The sequence below is a fragment of the Corvus moneduloides genome, chromosome 3 (genome assembly GCF_009650955.1).
Source record: "Corvus moneduloides isolate bCorMon1 chromosome 3, bCorMon1.pri, whole genome shotgun sequence".
Taxonomy (NCBI): Eukaryota; Metazoa; Chordata; class Aves; order Passeriformes; family Corvidae; genus Corvus; species Corvus moneduloides.
The window spans coordinates 96,713,379-96,733,844 of record NC_045478.1 but is presented as its reverse complement, the minus strand read 5'-3'; the positions used below and the strand labels follow the sequence as shown (position 1 = coordinate 96,733,844).

Below are 20,466 nucleotides of genomic sequence, written 5' to 3'. Positions count from 1 at the left end.
TTTCAATAGACAACTTGACTGAGTCCTTATTTAACCCCGATGCTGATCCCTTGCATGATGCTAAAAGCTGTAGGTGTCCTAATGCTTGTGGACTTGAGCTAACAAGCTACAATGAAGAGGATCCAATCTCTTGCAGTTCCACATATACTGAAGCCTGGTGCTTCTAAAGGAACTGAGTATTTCTAATCAGGCTAAAGGCTTATATTTAGATATTGTTGCATATATTTCTGTTTTGCCGGTACATTTCCTTTCAACAGTATCTGAGCAAGTGCAAGCCTGTGTTTCTGGAGTTCTGCTCTAGCAATACTGTGAGACAAGGAGACAACATGTTTAATGATGGTAAAGGTAAAAATGTGCCAGCAAAATGCAAGAAAATAACACTTCTAAGCTAGTCAGCTAAAAGTCTTGTACAGGTTTTTCCAAGTAATATAACACCGAGTGGAACATCAAATCTAATATTTTCTTACTTTTTCAGACATCCATTTAAAAGTTCAATACTAAAGTCCATTTCTATAGATCATTACTATTAAAAATTTTTATCACAGCAATGTGTTCTTGATGGGGATTATAGTTTTTTTTCAGGTTTTAATTACAATGTGATATCATGTTAAGCTGAAAAATACATTGTGTTTACCAAATGAGTTTGTAAATATTTAAAAAAGGATATTACAGGTTTTAGAGGAAGTTGACTTCAGTTAAACCATACTGAGACTGAGAATATTAAACTGGGCAAAAAAGGAGAAAACAGCTTGCAAAAAAAGAGCAAGTTCAATGTACAGGTAGTTACAGCCTCAACAGAGACCATCTAAAGAAGAGTTTGAGCTTGCTGAGAGTACTGTGCTTCTAATAGCAATAAAGAGAACAGGTAAAAAAGATTGCACTGACCTACTGGGTGTATGTGGTTGTGTTTGCTTACCCCAAACTCACATGTTGCATGGAAGGCCACCCTTCCCTTCCCTGGTGATGTCCGTAATCTTTCTTGTCAAGAAATCGGACTATCTCATTCTCTGAGTCTTTCTTGAGCCCTACTATTCCCAAGCTCTTCATATAGCTCTTGTTTCTTCAAGATTTGTTCAAAGGAAAGAAGTAGTTAAGCACTTGAAATATATTTAAATAAGGTGAACTAATTGCACGTTGGTTTTTATGAAAAACTATCAGTGATGAAAGAGTCACTTCTAGACAGCATATTCTAGATGGAACAATGCTCAAATCTTTAAACCCTCTTATATTCTAATTATCCCACCATCCTAAGGTGCTGTGCTGCCTCAGAAAATAGTCTGTCCTTACATACTGTGGCTCCATCTCCATGCAAGGATGTGACACAGCCCTTTACAAATGGTGTCTCCCTCTACAACAGCAGAAGACATCATTATTCAAAGTGGAGTAATTGAATCCTCTTCATTTTTTCATCCTTTAACTGAGCGTAAAATGGTCCAGACTAGGGATAAAGAGTCCATGAATGATTTTAAAATTAGGTATTAATTTATTTCTGTACACTTTCTAATAATAATTTCCATCTCTTCAATACTATATCATAATGAATAATTCCAATGATAGAGTTTTGCAGCATTTCACATTTAATTTCCAATCCCAGCAATAATACATTCCCTGGGATGTTTTTCCCATATGTGCCTACCTAATTTCTATGAAAAAATCTGTTTTATTCTCCAAGTTAACAGACATGTCAATGAGACTAGTAAGATTTTAATACCTCTGCAAATAAAACCTGTGAAATGAGGGAAGTAACTTCAGACACCTGGGTTTGAAAAAACAAGTAGTTAGCCCAGTCCATATAAAAATCTAGAGTGAAAGCACTGACAGTGAGTGATTACTTTGAAGGTTGTTGGTTCATTTCCCTGTCGTTGAGTATAGATGCAGAAACATTTAGTTGAAAATACAGCACTCACTTGGTGCAATCATACATTTCCCTGTGTAACTGTATTTGTTTTTGTGGCATGCCCTGAGAATTGGCATGACTGCTAATTTATGACTTGTCCATGTAATTATTTCTAGGCACATTTTTCTTTGTGTCATTAAATCTATGCTGGAAACTGAACAACTTTTTTTTTTTTCTTTCTTTCTTAATTGAAACTAAGAAGTTTGATGAGGAAAGCTTTGAAAAATATTTTTGTAATATAGAAATAGAGCTTTTTCAAAAGGAGATATCATCAGTCGAAGGAAAGGAATAAATTAAACCAAAAAAAGTCACTATTTAGGGCATAATTCTTTTTAATGGCTCTTCATGATGTAGCTAGGTTATTGTAATTAAGAATGACAAATTGTATTGAGAAATGCTGTCCATTTTTTCCAATCCCAAAATAAAGAATCTTAATTTTGTTTCTGAATCTGCCTTTTATAACTGTGGACATTTCATTAATCCTCTTTGTATGTAACTTCGGTTTCCATAGAATAGGAATAGGATATTTCATTATAACATGAGTTAAGACTTTGCTCTATTGGTGAGACAATGATTTGTATAGCATGTGTGAGCTATTACCACTAAATAGCTTTAGAAACACAAGTGAAAATGTCAGATGAACTCCATTAGTGAGTTTTCTGTTTCAGATGTTGCCATCTGGGGAGCATTTAAGAGCGTAAGGAAGAAAGAAGCTACTTTATTAGAGAGAATGTACCTGCTGTGAAACTGCTGAGCTTTATAGCTCTTAAATATTTCTTATTTTTTTCACAAAAGTCTGAACAGAAAGGAAAACAACTTTATAGGGAATGTCTTCCTATTTCTCTGATAGGTTTATTATGTACATTATGCACTAAAGGTTGGTAGTTGCTTGATTCACATGCTGAAGCATTAGGAGAGCTCCCAGAGCCTACAGTTTATGTTCTGCCCCTCTATGAGGAGGCTCACTTGAGAATATTGAGGGAGAAGCAGATTTCTTACCGAAGACTTTCTCAGGGGTTTTTTTTGGTGTTGGCTTTAGCAGTTCTGGACTCTAGGAGCCTAATGAACTTTTTGGCTCCAGAGAATGTGCAGCCTGCAGTCCTGGGTCTTGGATGATACATTGTAGTTTGGAATTAAAAAGCTCAGTAGAAGTTTTCATATGGAAAATTATAGCAGCCATACTCCAGACATGGTAGTCCTACTTTATTTCTGTATTTAATATTGCTGACTTAGGTTGGTCTGTCTGAGTAGTTCATTTTCAGTATGAGCTCTGTACTCATTAGGGACTGATGTAGAGTAGAAAGTATTTAAATATGAGGGGAGGGGAAATAGATGAAGCCAGTGAGAGGTAACATGCTTATAAGAATTAAAGGGTTATATTATATGGCTCTATTCCCTTCTTCCACCTAAATACCCTTTGCAGTTTACGTGCAGCTTCAGGAGAGATATAATCATGACTTGGAAGTTACTTAAAGGATCTATATATGACAGGCTAAAGATGAATAGTGTATTTATGTGGTCATTGTCAGAAGAGAGCAATGAGGATGATACAGGAAAGGAGAACATTCACATTGTTGATAAAAGTTACAGAGATGGTGTTTTGGTGAGCTGTATAGTGTTGATGGGTCTAGACAGTTTAAAATTATTAAGTCTCTGTATTGGTTTGAATACTGTCCTGTCCTGGAGACCTCCTGGTGGCTGTTTGAAAAATAAATGCCATAGAGGCTTAGTCTTTAATATCTAAATGCTCATATGCTGGGTTTTTTAATACAAGTACTCAGGGCAGAAAGAAGTACTGTATTATAGAAGAGGAGTGATCTATCTAGGCATGCTGGAAGTCCTTAAAATGAGAGAAAAGGAATCAAACAGTTCATTTTCTAAACAGGTGCATAGCAAATAAAATTTATGTTCAAAATTAGCATTCTTTTTTTTTAAAAAAAAAACAAAAAATGGAGACAGTATCTTTAGAATTATTTCAATGTACTTAAAACAGAAAAGCACAAATATTTATACAGTTATTTTAAGTTCAAAAGCATGGCCCTGTATTTGCTCTAGTACAAATGAAGACAGAATTTCTTCCTGCCTGTTTTTAGTTTTCTGAGGTAGCTTTTTGAATTAACATTGCTCACCAGCCAGTTAACTGAAAATAAGAAAAATTAGAAGACTAAAGATCTGCTTGTTTTTATATATCAGTGAAAGACTGAGCAGCAAATACTGTCTACACAGGTTCACTGGATTAGCTGCAGAGGATGACAGTACAGAGGCTGATTTTTATAAGGTAAGCTGAGCTTACCCTTATAACTTTAATAGCACTGCTGAGACCACAAAACATTTACAGAGCATGCCCTAGGCTCTATGGTATTGCTGCTTCATTGACTGAAGAAAGTACCTTATTTTTCATACTCATTCAATTCCTTAGGTTTTGTTTGCCCTGAATCACAAACATAAAAATGTTCTGTATTCTAACCATGCTAACCAGATTCTTAGTCCAGATTGTAAATTACCCTAGATACACCAAATATCAATGAAAGTTTTGCTAGTGAAATCACTACAGGACTGTTTTTTTCTATTATAAATCTGCATGTTCACTGACAATAATGCTTTTATGGGAAATAAAATTTCATTGATAATTAGAAGCAGATTAATTTGGGTAAGCAAAAACCTGACATTCTACCTATACCGTTGATGTTCATGAAGTTCATTTTCAAACACACCTCACCTACGAAAAAATTTTTTCTTGTAGTTTTTTTTCCCCATCAAATTACCCCTAAAAGAAGTCTGGATTATTTTGGGCATGGCAGGAAAAGCTTTTCCGCTTCTGGTTACTTCTGCAAATACTATTCAGCCATCACTGTTTACTAGAACTGAGGTTTCTCTGTCTGAACCGTCTCTTGTCCTCTTGACTAGAAAAGTGGGATGAAATAGATACATCAGGAGAATCTTGGTCTCAGGCTGATTCAACTGAAAGTAGCAAGAGTTGTTTTGATACCTATGATTCCTCATGTCAAAAGATATGCAAAGTAACCCAAACCAACCCATCTTGAGAGTTCCACGTATAGCCTATATCCTAAATATGTTCACATTTTTGATAAAAAAGAGGAGAGAGTATTGCCAAACTTTATTTCTACACATGGAAACAAAAAGAGTCTAGTAATAAACTACAACACGGTTCCAGGGAAGATGCCTCAAGTAAGGATTGCATGCAATATATATTTCTGGTTATATTTTTCCTGATGGGACTTGAGTCCCTCTTCTGCTGTCTCTTCTTATACTCTGATTGCCCTGCTTTCAGAGGGACTTTCCCTGCTATTGGCTAAGCCAGAAGCCATAAATAAATCAAGAAAAGATCTGGATTTAGGGCATTTTTTTTGTGTTGTTTATTTTTTTTTATATGGTGTTTTTTTAAAAGCGTCTGGAGCTTGATTGATTCCATTTACAGCTTTCCTCTATGAGTGAGCTGCAATCAAGGATTTCTTTGAAGATGTTTTTCTTCAAATTTATTCCATTTCTCTCTAAGAAGGTGAGGCACTAGTTCAAGCTTATGTAGAGAGGAACCTGAGAGTGCTTCAGCTGGCACTTTTAAACTGAGGGGATTCTGGATTTTCAGAAGAGAAACTGAAAAACAAGGCTGAAACTCCATCCTCTGCATAGGCCAGCACAAACAATGTTAAGATATGTGTTGAGTGAAACATCATGAGCAACTGGTGGTAGCTTTTTATATATTACAAATGCCATGCTGGTTTCTGAACTCTACTTCTTAAAAGAAAAAAAAAGAAAAGCGAGCTGCTGAGGGAATAAATCCAAAGCATTATTTTTCTGTCAGCTGGGTTGCCTTCAGACCGAACATATTAGCAGCTTACTTCTATCTCAGTCAAACTCTGTTTGATTTTTTTTTTTAACACTGTCAGTCTCACTGACAGTTACAGGAGAGATAAGCTAAAATTTTTGTAATTAAAAATGTGGGGTATTTTCCTCATGCGTAAGACATCACTGAGATGTTGAGCTACTTATTGTCCACGAAACCTGAAAACTAGAAAAAGAGAGCTGTTCCCCAGGCTGAAAACCTGCCAGGTAAATTACAAGAAAAGACCTTTTGTACTGGATTTATCAATACCAGTTTCTCAGAATTATTTGTTTAAAAAAAAGGTGTCAGGATATATTATAGCTTCTGATTGATTGTCATGTTTGTTTTTTAGCTCTAATCTTCTGCCAAAATATTAACAATATAAATCTTTAATGTTACTTTGCTTCTGCCCTAATTAATTTGTTACTGACATACAAACTCCTAGCCTGGTGAGGGATGCTTATTGAAAAACCACCATATTGAACAAGAACACTGTGTGATATGGTATTTTTTTTATTACAGCAGCATCTAGAGGCTTCATCTGAAATTATATTTTCTCTGCTAAACACTGTATGAACATACAGTGAGGCAGTATTTGCCCTGCCTAGCCCTCACACCCTCCATGCAAAAAAAACCCCCAAAGAAACCAAACCACCAACACCCAAACATAGGTGACATGCTCAGACTAAACCACATTTTGATGGGGCATAGAAAGAAAAGTAAGATCTTGGAGACAACCTCATTTTGTTTAGAAGAAACATGGAGCCTTTTTCTGAGACTTACATTCCCCAGTCAGTCAAAGAACTAATGCTGAAAGCTGGTTCAGCAGCAAAGGTTTCAGGCAGGGTTTCTGACTGCTTTACCATTTCCTAATTGCAAGGAATTTAGGGTTGCTGCCCCATACAAAGGACTCTTCTGTTAACTTTTCATTTTGGCGACAATGTTTTAGTTAACTATTTTTAAGAACTTTGATGTTCATGCAAAAATCAGCTTAACCCAATTTTAGGATTTGAGCAAGAGCTTTGTTCTGTTATCGATTGAGATGGCAGACAGTGACTTTTTTTATGGTGACTATCAAGCAGAGAAATGGGATAGATGTGGAAATAATGTTTCACTGGAACATTTGTCTCAGAGCAATTCATAACAACCATCTTAAGATATTCAGGAATTAATGTGGAGATTAAGGACAGCTGGTTCCAAAAACTTTTTAGAGAGGGGAAACTAAAATTTCTCTCCTTACAAGAGCTACAGAATTCAAGTTTTGAGTGTGACTGGAGGATGACATTCAAGTTAGTCATGAGGTCAAGAGTAGCATAGCTGAGTGCAGTGCACCTAAGCCATACATACATTTCTTGGCTGGTGCAGGACATCCCTCAGTTGTCAGCACAGATGAGACAGCAGAGAGATTTGAAAGAACAAACCTAGCTGAGCAATGGGATTGACTGAACCAGTTAGCATTTGGCTAACTGGTATAGGAACTCTCCAGGAAGGAATCTCAGGCTCTCCTGCAGATTACACAGGCAGCTTCTGCTGTTCTTATGATGATTATCCAGGTATCAATTAAGAACCTGGCAATGTCATGAAGACTTTCCAGGTAGTTCTTGCAGCAGAACTGACCGGGTTGCACCTAACTAAAGCCCTTCCAAAAGTCCATAGAGCCTGTTCCTGCAGGTGCAGAAATGTTGGTACAGTGTGGTCTTTTGTACGTAGTTAAGACACAAGGGTAGTATTTTGGGCATAGTTTATGTTAAGCAATGCTGGGTGCTCATGTAAAGCTGTGGGCCAGCAGGACCGTAAGATTTCAGCAAAACAAGCTTCCCACTGAAGGTGCTGTTGCAATATCCTTGCAATTGAGGCTTTTGTTGCCATGCAGAAAGCAACCATCATGTTTGAGAGATCTGATTCCTAAGGCCAAAACTAATAGATTGGTTTTCTAGAGCAGTCGCTTTCTCTATGTCTCTTTCCAACAGAGTTAAGTGGAATTACAACTGGAGTATCTGTTCCAGTGTGGAATTTGCAATCATTAGCCACAACAGAGGCAAAATAAAAAATGGGGCAAGACAGCATGGAAATAAAATGTTAAACAGATCAGATCCTACAGGAGCTAAAAGCATCTGGCTTTCTCTAGGTTTCCCAAGAGTAGATCACAGTGTATAGTTATAGGTAAGGGAGTACAAGTAGGTACAGAGTGTATCAATTCAACTCACAAAAATCTCATTATGGGCAGTCAGAAGTGAAATTTTGTTAGTATAAGACTTGAAAGGCACAGAAGGATGGAGATACTAACATTTCACACTAGTATAGTTACCTGATAGGTGGTTATGATGGCATCACGTGACCAAGCAAGATGCTGTTGGTAATCATATATATGGAATTTCCTTGTGGTTGGGGTAATGAAAGGAATTACTTTCCAAAGTAACTTAAATTTACACATCAGAAAGAAAAACAGATACTTATTTTATGTGGTGAGAATCATTGCTATTCAATCAGCAACTGTTCTAGATCTGAAATGAATTTGCATTTACCTGGGTTTGGTTTTCCAGTTTTATATTGCCTTGAATTGAAAAACCTGGAATAATTTAAACACAAGTAAAAAAGTCACATTAACAAAGGTTGGTTAACAAGGACTAGGCAGTAATACTGGCCAGTAAGTTTTGTGCTGAGAATGGATGTGCCAAATCCTCAGCTACTATCACATATATGCAAGACTATACCTATTTTACTGACAGAGGATTTGTCTGAAAGTCCTACAAGATTAATGTCACTAAACACTTCCCTCGTTCACCTTTAGCAACCACTTAACAAACTGATTAGTTAACGACATTCACTTGTTTCCTAGAAAGTAGCTCTCTACCAAATTTGCCAGTCCTGATTATTCGTAAATAATATCAATTAAAAGTATTTAGATTAAAGCAAGAATGAAAGAAGCCCTAAAGCAATTTAGTGCTTTTCCTAGATAACCTAGCATACATCAGTGTCAATTTTTCACCCAATTCTTTTTGCACTTAGTAGCAGTGCTTCTACTGGTCCAAAAAAGGGTGTTCCAGATGCATGTGTGAAACACTTGATTTCTCTTTTTTTTTTTTAATCTGTTTTGATGAGTTTCAGGCATACAAGACATAATTAAAAATTTATAGAGCAGCAATTAACTTTTCACAAGTCTATGTAAAATGCAGCACAAATAGCAAATTAACGCTGTAAGCCACAGACTGACGAAGAGCTACAATATAATTTCAATTTTTTTTTAATTTACAAAGGAAAAAACTTACTCTTGAATTATTGGTATAAGTTGAGTGCCAAGATCTTCACAGTGAAACCATTTTTCAAAGAGGACATTAGTTGATTCTCCAACATAGTATCTGATGAAGTAAACACATTAGTCAATCCTTTTATTAACTAACTGATCAGGCAGTTTCAGTCTTTTGAAGAAAATAGCAATTTGATGTTCTGTATGAGCAATTCTCAAGCCTGGTGTAGTTTATTCTGAGGAATGGCTATTGGGGAAAGCTTTCTGTTTCCCTGGTTAGGTGACTTGATGGGTGGGATGCTCAAACTTCTGTGGAGTGTCTTGTAGTTCTGTTGATCACAGATAAGTCACCAAATTCCTTCAGCAACCTTTCCAGATTTCATCCTGGAAATGATTGCTGCCATAATCTCTTGGGACCAATAACTTTTACCTTGGATGTAGTTACTGCAAAAAAAACTGGACCCAACTACCATTTCCAGTAACTGCTTCCATGCACCTATGAGGTAAATACTCATATTTGAGAGAGTCAGCTTGCTTAATGACAGTGCAAGGGCTGATAAGAAAAGAAGGTGGCTTATGGACTTGTTTGTGAAAAATAGAAGGTTTTCAGCTACAGTCACCCCTCTGAAGAGGAATTTAGTGCTTCACTTGCATTATTTTTTGTCTCAACAAATAAATAAATTTTGGTGAGGTCAACAGGTCGAGGTTGCTGTATGGAATCAATATGGAACATCAATTGAATGAATCTATGGAACAGCAAATACAGAATTTACATTCAGATTTTTAAAAGACTGCCTAGACTGGCAAGGAATGATGATCCAGTACTGTCACTAATATTGTCACTGGTTTTGAAAAGGTCCTGTGTGTCTTTTAGGTTAAAGTTACTGGAATGTGTGTCTGAAGAGGAAAACAAGACTTAAGTAATTATCCTGTGCATATCTGCATGTTCTTTTCTGTCCTATGTACCTACACACATATTGTCCAGAAATTTTCTAAGAGCTCCCTGGCTCCTCAAGTTTTGCAAAAAGAGGATACACTGAAGAGAGTAACAATATCTATACCTCCAATATGCAAAAAGCTGTGCTACCAGCACAAATTCTGAACACAGACAATCTACAGAGCAGGGAGGTGCTGAAAATGTCTTGTTTGGTAAAGTATCCAACAATATGACTAACATCAAATTTAGTTAGTTTTGTACTTATTTGCCATAGAATTAAGATTAGCTAGATCATTTTTCTAATAGCACAAGACGTGTAATCATTACTTAGGCTGGAACACTGGGGTAGTCTACTTATGCTTCACTTGCACGGTAATCAGCATGCTGGGGGCTCTGATTTATGACTAAGGCTTGTAGACATGATAAATAATGGAACAGTACTACAGTATTAGACCTTGAGTCAGCATACTTCAAAGTGCATTATGATTTCCTCTTGTACAGTCTTTGCTGCAGGTGGCTGGTATTGAAAAAAAGTATGAGAATATCAGAGGTTCTGGCTGTAAATTCCCCTCTCTCCCAGAAGCACACAGAGGGAAGGTAGCTTCAAAAGCATGACAAGATTGTTCACTTCCAAAACTTCGAGTGTCTTTATTCGTCACATCAGTGTGAAACCAAGGGCACTAAAAACTGCTAAGTGATTTGTTTTCAGACACGTGATTAGGTATTTTGAATTGAGGATGTGTTAATTTCCACCTGCAAGCCATAAGGTAGCTTTTAGTTTAGTTTCTCCATATAAGCATGCCTATATTGGAGTGCAAATTTCTAAATCAGCCTGGATCCCTAAAAAGGCATTCAGTATTTCTCTCTCTCATACCGTTCACAGATTTCACATAATAGGTTGTTTAAGTTTATTTTACTTTACTATTTAAGCTCCTTTTTTACATTAATAATAACAATTTTTATCTAAATCACTTGCCATTTTTTTTCTAGCTCAGAATCTCTTTTAAATAATGTAAGTCCCCGCAATCCACAGATCTGCAGTGAAAGGAAAATAAAAGAAACAAGTGCATAGGTAAACAATGCTTTAAATGAAATGGACTTGTTTTTAGCTTGGAATTTAATCATGTGGGTTTCTTGTCTTTAATGGTACCTTTCTTAGTTTCTTTCTGTAGCCTTTTTTGTTTGAATGAAAAAGTATGTCTTTCTAGCTCTGCCTACTTGCACTCTTCCTGTTGTGACACTGCCCATGCAACAATCAAAACTGTAGGTGAAAGGACAGGAACAGCACTTTACACGTATCACTGCAGTTTTAAGTCTTTACAAATTAGATAAACAGCTGTAAAGTTTGTTTAGTCAGTCATCTCTGGCTAATACCAAGACAGCTCTTCTAGGTTGGCTAATGTTACTGTTGTGATTTGCCTTCTTAGACTTGTGAATTCTGTATGGACACAAAACAAAGCTTAGTTCTGCTCACACTAGAATAGAAAGCAAACCACTAACTTACACGAAGATGTTGTTCTCATAAGGCAATAAAATCTAGGCAGAGGTGTGTACAACATAGAAGGTCTAGCGGTGAGAAAATTCACTTTTGTTTCCAGCTTCCCACACATTTGATAAGAAAGCTGCTCTTCATCTTTTTGCTTTCAGTGCTTACAAAGGAATTAATATTCTGCTTGCCAGAACCGATAAAAAAATCTTTTCTGTTTGGGTTGTTAGAGAGCTCTGAGATCTTTTTTAAAACTTACAGCAATAGGTAGTACATAAGATTCCTATAGCCACAACATGCATTTAAGACACTTCAATATGTTCCTTGTTTAACTAAATCAAACATTAAATGATCTCTCTGTTTATATGTGTATAGATAAATAGATGTGTGGATAGAATTAGTACAAAATTGCCAGGGTGAATCTGCTAAATTAATAGCAAAGTAAAATACAGTATTGTATTGATATGAGAAGTTAGTTTTTATTATTAATTCCAACAGAGTAGTCAATAGTTCATACTTCACCTTAGCCCATCAATTTCTGTTTTTAATCTTTCCCTCTCAACCACAAGACCCACAGTGTTTTCATATCTCTGAGGAGAATGAGGTATCCTGGCAGGTAGGAGGAACATCTGTTAAAAGAAATCAGAAAGCATCAGTGTCAGGAAGTTTGTTTTTTCCGTTGTCCTTTTCCTGCCCCTAAACCTGCAAAATCTTCTGCTCCTTGCCCCACTTTTCCCCTACTTTTTGTTGATCCTGTGTTGCTCCTTTGCAGCTACACCCACTGTGGTACCCACAGCCCCACAAACACTGTTTCTTGCTTTCTCTGTGACTGATGACACAGTGACTGCAATCAGCACTGCCTTGATGGAAGTCAAGTTCTCTCCTCCTGGTTTGATCATCATTGCTAGACACAATTGAAATGAAAATCTAACCAATTACTCATCTGAAATCTATAAACTGAGTGCAATTTCTGAGTAACTGAAATGGAAATAAAACCCCAAGTTTTTTGTCTGCTCAATAAAATGTGTAAACTAATCAGCCACATGTATCCTTCCAACACAGTGAGCACCTCTGATTGCATGATGAGGAGTGCTATTCTCTCCGGAAACAATTAACAAATATGAGGAGCTATTTAGTCATGCAAGTGACAAAGTGAATAGGCAACATGTGAAGCTTATTACTGAAGTTTGAGAATAAACCCTTTCCTGGCAGCTCCCTGCACAGGAAGTTGGTAAGCCTGTATTCTTCACCACTACAGATGTCCTTCCAAGGCTGCACAGTCACTGCAGTTTCTCTGTCTACAAAACTGAGCTAATGATAGTGCCTCAGCAGTACCAGTGTCAGTCTTTGCACCAAGTATTGTGTGCTCCTTCTCATTAGTGCTTCTCTTACGTGCCAAGATCTCAGCCGGGTGTGCTCCTTCAGTACGAAATGTAATATCAGAACCTCGTAGTTGGAAAACATAGTTCTGTTTCTTCAGACTTGAAAAAATCATAATACTTCTAATGACATCAAGCTATTGGGTTTAACATGTCTTCTATTATAGAGGCTGTCCCCACTAGACCTCATAATCCTTTCAAAGGCTTGAGTGCAGTCCAAGCTTGTGTCAATAACAATGAGTGGGAGTTGTAGTACATCTAACTCGTAGTAACACCCAGTATCTATTCATGTTCTCAGTAAAAGCACTGCACTCTATGCTTCAGCAAGTCTTCTACTACAACGAAAAATGGGATACATTTTATTAGTAAATGGCTCTTTTAAAGCTGTCCTACTGTGGTGGTTGTAAGGGCTAGCTGTGAGCAGTAAAGAAGACTGAAAATATACGAATCATTTAAATTCCTAAGTTTAGGCAGTTTGCTTATTGGTGTGTGTGGGTGGGTAAGAGGTGTGCACCTGGCAATGTGTAAATATAAGACTGATCCAACTGAATTCACATGGCAGATCCCATGCAATGCAGGGGAATAAGAACTTCTCTCAGTATGTTCTGGACTATATGAATAGGCACCCCAGATGCTCAGAGAGATTTTTATCTGTATTGTAGGTTCCTATTATTTGCAGGAAATTTTCTATACTCCATTCAAGGTGCTTTTTTTTTTTTTTTTTTCTTAAACCCTGATGTTATCTCTTGCACCACAGGGATGAATTGATTTCTAAATAATACATAAAACGTTCATTTAACATACTTATGTACAACTATAACAGAAGAACAATCCTGTTTTACCTCCCCTTCTCGGATGACAACATCTTTTTGTTTCCCATTTTCAATTATCTTCAAACACATATCTCCTTGAACCTGGTAAAAAAGCTGAAGAAATAAGAAAATAACATTAAGGCATCTACTTCAAAACATTCTGTATTTTATATTCTCTGTATAAAGAATACATATATAAATACATTCAATTTGCAATTGCAAGTATTTGCAGATTTTTTACTAACAATGACAGGCTTTTAAAGGCATCTGTTGCTTCTAAAAATGTTACAGAATATGTATTATTTTCATTATCTTACTAACAATTAACAAGCTATCCAAGAGGTCTGTAACAGCATATAGAGCTATCCTGTGCACCTGGTGGAATTCCATTGTGCTGGTTTTAGCCTTGGAAATACTTTTTGGAAGGCTCAGTAAAAGGGTTACATACAATGTGTGTATAAGGACAGAACCCCTGAACCCAAAATTCTGTCTTTGGTGACCTTTCCACAGCTGTTTTCAGACTAAAACCAGCTCTGCTTTGTGGGGGCTCTGAGGTGCTCAGGTCCTCGTGTTTCGTGACAGAACTGTGCTATGATCTGTAAGCAGATCTGTATCTTTGACCTGAACTAATGGGCACATTTCTCTTCATTTTTATATAGTGCAGAGCAATAATATTTCCAAAAGTCACTTCTGCCATGCTTTCCATGTTCTCTTTACCACATCTAGAAACTAGATTGCTAGTGCAGGTGAAGTAGTCTGAAATATGATTCAAAGTCAGAACTATAATGAAAAAAAACCCCTTATTTATAGCAATTCCCTGCAATTTCAGCAAAATGAAAGATAAATAGGGGAAAGAAGAAACCACTGAAGTATGCAAAAGCCCTGAACTAAACTCTTTGCAACATTAGAAAAGCTTAATTGATTTTTTAATCAATATTGTTTTTGAAAGAGTTTTGAAATATTAATACATGCCCCTGGAATTGAAGAAACACTTCTGTGAACATGAGAAAGAATAAATATGCTGCCAGGGGAACAAAACAATCGGCAGAACTGAAGATACACTGGAAAAAAGCTCATGCTGAGAGCTTTTACATGAGTGACAAGTTCACCTTGTGCCAGGGCCATCACGACAGATAAATTATAACTCTTATCTAGATGGCCACAGTGCCAGGCTACTTGTCCTCGTTGCAGTCCATTTCCCTGTGTTCTTTTGCTCTTGTTTTCTTTGGTACTTCTGAAGGGCAGCACCCAATGCTACAGCAGCCCCCCTTCTATTGGGCAGGCCCAACTGCTCCCTGCACGACAGAGTGATTTGAGTGGGGAAATGACCTTCAGTTCAAAGAAGACTCATCTAAGACTGTATGATCTCGATGGATTGTCACACGGGCTGTGGGTCATATGGCACTGATAATCCAGAATCTGAAAGATCATTTTGGCAATCTTGAGTTTTGGAGTGTTATTTCCCCTGCAGCTACTAGGGCAGCTATTACTGAACGCATGCACAGGACATGTAGATGAGGGAAAGGACAACAGAGGCAGAGTTTATCCTGTTTCTGACATGAATCATGAAGCTGAGCAATCTTTCTGGAAATGAAAAACTTGAGAGTGGATGTCAGCTATCCAGTTTGGAGGTCAAGCATCACAGTCATAAGAAAAGATTATAAACATTAAGTTATGAATTAGAAGAATTGTTTTGCAGTGGGAGAGGAGGAATGACGTGGGCTACATGTTGTCAATGAGAGTATTTTTATAACTGAATTTAAATAGTACCTTTCACTATAAATTATGGTCTATTCTTCAAAACTTTTTTTCTTTTAAATTGTCTGAATGCTTCAGTCATGCATAAATCATCTGACATAACTGTGATTAATACAAGTGGCAGTAATTACTAAATCTACTGCTTTGCTTATAATATAACCTGAACTTTTTCTTGAGGAAACTCTCAGCTATTTGTCTCAGAGTTACAGGCCACACCCATTTTACAGGCCAGTTTGGCAACACAGTACTGTCTTTTTGTTGGAAACTGACTTTTGCCTTTTGGGCAAATCCAATGTTTTCCTAAGTTTCTCTTGGAAAAAAAATCAAGGCCTCAGTTAAAAAATTTGGGTGTATATCTATGTATATACACAAATATATACCCTTATATAGATAGGATAATAATTCAGTAGAGTTCATGCTACTTGAAAATATAGGCTTTCCCAGCTGTACTGTTCTTACTGGAATAATCTAGTATCCATTCTCCCCAGCAGTACTAAAAACTGAGGAAATGTGCAATAATTCAGCTCTATTAACATTTTATTAATGACAAGGCCTCTTGTTACGTGAAATGTATATACCTCTCCTTGTAGAAAAGCCTAGATTTGTATATTGCTGATGCATAATGGCTCACAATTGGGCATGAATTTGTCTTTTTGGGTGAAAAACATGTCTCAAGGAAGAAATAAAGTTGTTCACCAGTCTTTTTCTCCTTTGTTAAGGATAAATATGCTTTTTTATTAATTATTGTATCATCTTCCTTTTTTTCCTTTTCCGGGCTTTAGCATTTTGTTTAGTTTTCTACTTACTGTGTGGCATATTCTCATTATGATTACACTAAAACCACCTCCTTTATTAATTCTCACCTTGTCCCTAAAAGTTATGAGCCACCTAGAAGTGCTTCTTTGCTCCAAGTATAACATTATTTCATAACATTTCTCAATATGATCATTAAAACTGCAGATATACCCATGAAACTCAAATGAAAACATCTTAAGACTGAGATTTTTTTCTTTCTAGTTTTTAAATTTTCCCTCAATTTTCTTTGCTGTAGGAGAAATACATCCTCCTTCCTTAGTCTGCTTCACCTTTTTTGATCATGCTTCAAACCTGTTAGTATTGTGCCTGCAGGAGAAGGCAGCGTGACCAATGCTGAATCACTCTCAAGTCTGTACAGGGATAATTCATTCAATTATGGATACTCATAGAATAAATTATGCTGGCATTTCTGCAGGCAAGTGGAGAAGATGCACAGTTAGGTATTCACTGTTTCCATCAGCACTACTTCATCAGTGAAGCTGCTTGTCTTGACAGAAGTTTCAACAGGGTAGTAGAACATGTGGATACTACCCTAAAAAGAGCACTAACATCCTCACCATATTAATGTGGTGAGGATTGTTCTTTCATCTAGGTATGTGTGTCCTAGCAGAATAAACAAAGCATCTATAGGGGAAGAATACAGTATTTATAATTGGTCTGTATTGACTATCTAAAAAATCCAGAAGTCTATTTTATTTTATGTACAGCAGTGTATGTAATTTAATTTAGAGCCACCTTTGATATCAAACTCTGCCTAGACACAGGAACCCAGAGCTCCATGAGGGCTGTTATAGCTGACAGCTTATTTACAGACCTCTAAAGAGACCTGCAACTAGCAGGATACTTTAAGTTCTGACTGCTTCTAAAAGTGGAATTTGGGATTGCTCTGCCACTTCTGGGATTAGGCTCTGGCTTGGTATATCCTGGCTTGTACTGCTTGTCATATGGCTAAGTACTAAATTAATTTGCAGAGCAAATCAGATTCTGATGTGGGAGTAGAGCCTGAGTGTTCGCCAGACTTCAGTGGTGACTGATCTATTTGAGCACAGAAAAACAATTTTCTCCCTTTCTTATCACAAGGGTTTTTCAGTCACCAGAAGTCTGCAAGACAAATAGATAAGGAAGGTAGAGGAAAATATGCAGGTATTTTTTGTTGGGTTTTTTTTTTTTGTTTGTTTGTTTTTTTTGTTTCCCTCTGCTCCTTTGTGTGTCATCTGTGAAACCCGAGTACTAGCCAAAACCCGTCCCAACAATCTCATGCAGCAAACTTACTTCTGAAGACAAAATTTCCTTCTGATGCAAAGGAAATTCAAATCATTCAAAGGAAATGCAAATCATTCTTATTACATTTTAATAGGAGCTTTGTTTCTTATTAAAATATTCCAAGAGTCTTCACCAGATGAATGTGGATTTTAAATGTAAAGAAGCAAAAATGTTTCTCTCACTTTGTTGTGACTCATCAGATTTATTTGGGATGTAAGCACCACGAAACAACCTATGGGAAGGCTCACCTAGCTCACTTTCCCCTTGCTTTCAGACATCCACTATCCATACAAAATAAAAAGGGTGAATTGATCTGATAGGGAAGAGTTTCTCAAAAGCATGCTGACTAGAGAGCAGCATACACTAGAAGTGGTCAGGCTTCATTTAAGCAGCTAATTTGTCAGAAGCGAGCCAAGTCTTACTTGTGGTGTCTGTGTGAGAGGGAGAGAAAGAGAAATCAAAAGCCAGGTTAGAAAACTCAGATGAATTGTGGCAGATGCGACCTCAAACCTGTATCATGTTTCGGAGCATGATGTTGTATCTCAGTCAGACCATGGAAATATGCTAGAAGAAGCTGAAGAGATTCACCAAGATGATTAAAGGAGGGGGAATTTCTGCTCTGAGAGTTCCCTTTAGGACTGCAGTGTAAGGGCTTTGGTCTGTGGGGCTGTGCAAATAATGAGGCGCCTCTCTCCATAGGATACAACCTAGATGCTGAGAGCAGAAACTTAGGGTAAAATGCAGCGCAATAAGAAGTGGGACTTCTAAACTCATGTGGGGTTTGTGCCAATGCAAATATGTTGCAGGTGGTAGATGAAAGGCTGATTTGAATTTCTCTGCACGGAACTTCACTGTTTTATACAGACTCAACATCAGAATGTAAATTGTTAAGAAATCAAAGTCAGCTGAATCAAAGTCAGTTGGGATTCATCGTGTGTAAGTGATGGACTGAGGTGGGTAAAGGGACAGCAGCCCAGCTACTTTTGTGATCCTAGATTTAGCTGTTAGCATATCTTGCTTTCCCCCAAAGCAGCCCACACAATGCAGTAAATAAATTCTGAAATTCTTTTACTATAGCTAGGCTTTGTTATGATCTCTGTTTCTCTGTCATTAAATTTCTCCAAAATATATGGTCCCCTTGAGTTTTAATTTATTTCTTTGGAAGAAGGGTTTTATTTTTTCTACCCTCAGGTTTTACAAGTAAGTAAAAATGCAGTAAATACACCATGAAGCCTGTAGGCTATGTTAACACTGAAACTCTTCTTGTCACAAATGCAATGGTACGATGAAAAATTCAAGACAAAGTTATGTTGAGGACTGTTCCCTGGTACCTGGTAGCCAGTAGCTGTGAGGGGTTGAGCACAATGGCACATAGCCTCAAGCTGCACCTGGGATGGCTCAGATCGGATCGCAGGAAGAATTTCTTCATGGAAAGGGTTGTCAGGCATTGAAATGGCTGCCCAGGGGGTGGTGGAGTCACCATTCCTGGAGAAACAACTGGACATGGTACTCAGTGCCATGGTTTAGATGACAAGGAGGTGTTCAGCCAAAGGGTGGACTTGATGGTCTTGAAAATGTTTCCCAACCTTAGTGATTCTGTGGTCATGTCAGGGCTGCCACAGAAACTTTCAGTGGCCTCATTAAGTTGACTACACAAGATTTGTAGTCACTAGTCCACGGAACCCAAAACTCTCTTGACAAATGAGGCACATCGGAATAATGATTCATTTGAAACCCTCACAGAACCCACTACGTAGCACAAACACTTTCTAGAAAGTTCTGCCAGTATTAGCTATATAGGTGCATTCTCACAGCACTTTTTTGCCATGTTCCAACAGAAGATGCATTTTCCAAAGCAATTATTTCATTTTGAATGAGTCTGAGTTAGAGGCAGAGAATGTCTGAGTGGATGTTTGCTGACTCTATCTCTGTTCTGATGAAGAGGGGTGCAAAAGGGAACTTTTCAAACAAGAAAAAGAATGAATATGACCTCCTGGTAAATTCCAGCCAAGGACTGTGAATGGTTTATCTCTTGTAAGGTGCAGCTTGATTTTGGTCTTTAAAATCCTGTTTGATGGAAAACAATGCCTCAGATATGAGACAATTTCTGTGCAGAAAGGTGGCAAAGAAGTAGTGCCCAGAAATTTAAGAAGGCAATGAAGCAGTACAGAGAAAACTAAGAAAGAACAAAATATAGGAGTTACTTATTTAGGAAATGCTTGCTTGTTGAGAGGAGGATAGAAATTGTGTTAGACTAGCTGTCATTTTAGCCTAAGTGGCTGCTCAGGAGACAATTATAAAAGGCTTTGAAGAGAGTTCAAATCAAGCTTCTGGGTTTTTTTCTCCTAATTAGCCAGTCAGAACTAATCTTCCTGATACACCTGCATGTTAATGGCACCAGTAGAGAGCAGCTCAGGAGCAGGAGGATGCCCCTCAGCCCTTATCTCTGCATGCCAACCCTTTGCTGCTCTGAACTGCAGGCTTTCAAGCTCAAGTCGTGCCACAGGACACACCATAAACTGTGTGATAACAGGCAAAAGATAGTGAGTGGACAGATATAAACAATCCTAAATTTAACTTTCTCTCCAAACCAAGCCTTCTTTGCTATCAGAATACTCACAGTAGAACAGCATCAGCTAAATTTGCCTGAAGGGTTTGTGGGTTTTCGCATTCGTGATTTGGCCTGCTGACAGTACGTCTATGTAGTCTGTCTTCAAATTATCACCCAGAATATAAATTACCCTTTTTCTGACAAAAAATTGAGCTGAACTTGGCTTTGAATAGTGTTTTTTTAAATCCCAAATCTAATTTAGGAATATGCCCTTTTGCTAGGATTCTCTCTACCTCACAATTCTTCTCTAATGAGAAACATGGTTCTGAGTTAGATCACAGGAAGGTGCAAATGTGTCTGATAAAAAGCTATGGTAAAATGCAATTAATAACTCTAATGTACCTCCATAAAACTGAACAAAATTGGCCCATATGTTAAACTGCTACATACTGATACTGCTTCTGATGTGTGTATTG

The 20,466-nt window shown here is 37.3% G+C and overlaps 1 protein-coding gene across 1 annotated transcript in view; it reads right to left on the bottom strand.

Moving 5' to 3' along the window:
- Nucleotides 1-20,466, bottom strand: part of HAAO (3-hydroxyanthranilate 3,4-dioxygenase) — a 35,228-nt gene that overhangs the window by 7,576 nt on the left and 7,186 nt on the right. The window contains exons 3-6 of the mRNA XM_032102859.1: nucleotides 13,633-13,716; nucleotides 11,934-12,040; nucleotides 9,011-9,100; nucleotides 8,267-8,310 (exon numbers count right to left, since the gene is read on the bottom strand). Coding sequence (XP_031958750.1) covers nucleotides 8,267-8,310; nucleotides 9,011-9,100; nucleotides 11,934-12,040; nucleotides 13,633-13,716 — 325 coding nt within the window. The remainder of the gene's footprint in view (nucleotides 1-8,266; nucleotides 8,311-9,010; nucleotides 9,101-11,933; nucleotides 12,041-13,632; nucleotides 13,717-20,466) is intronic.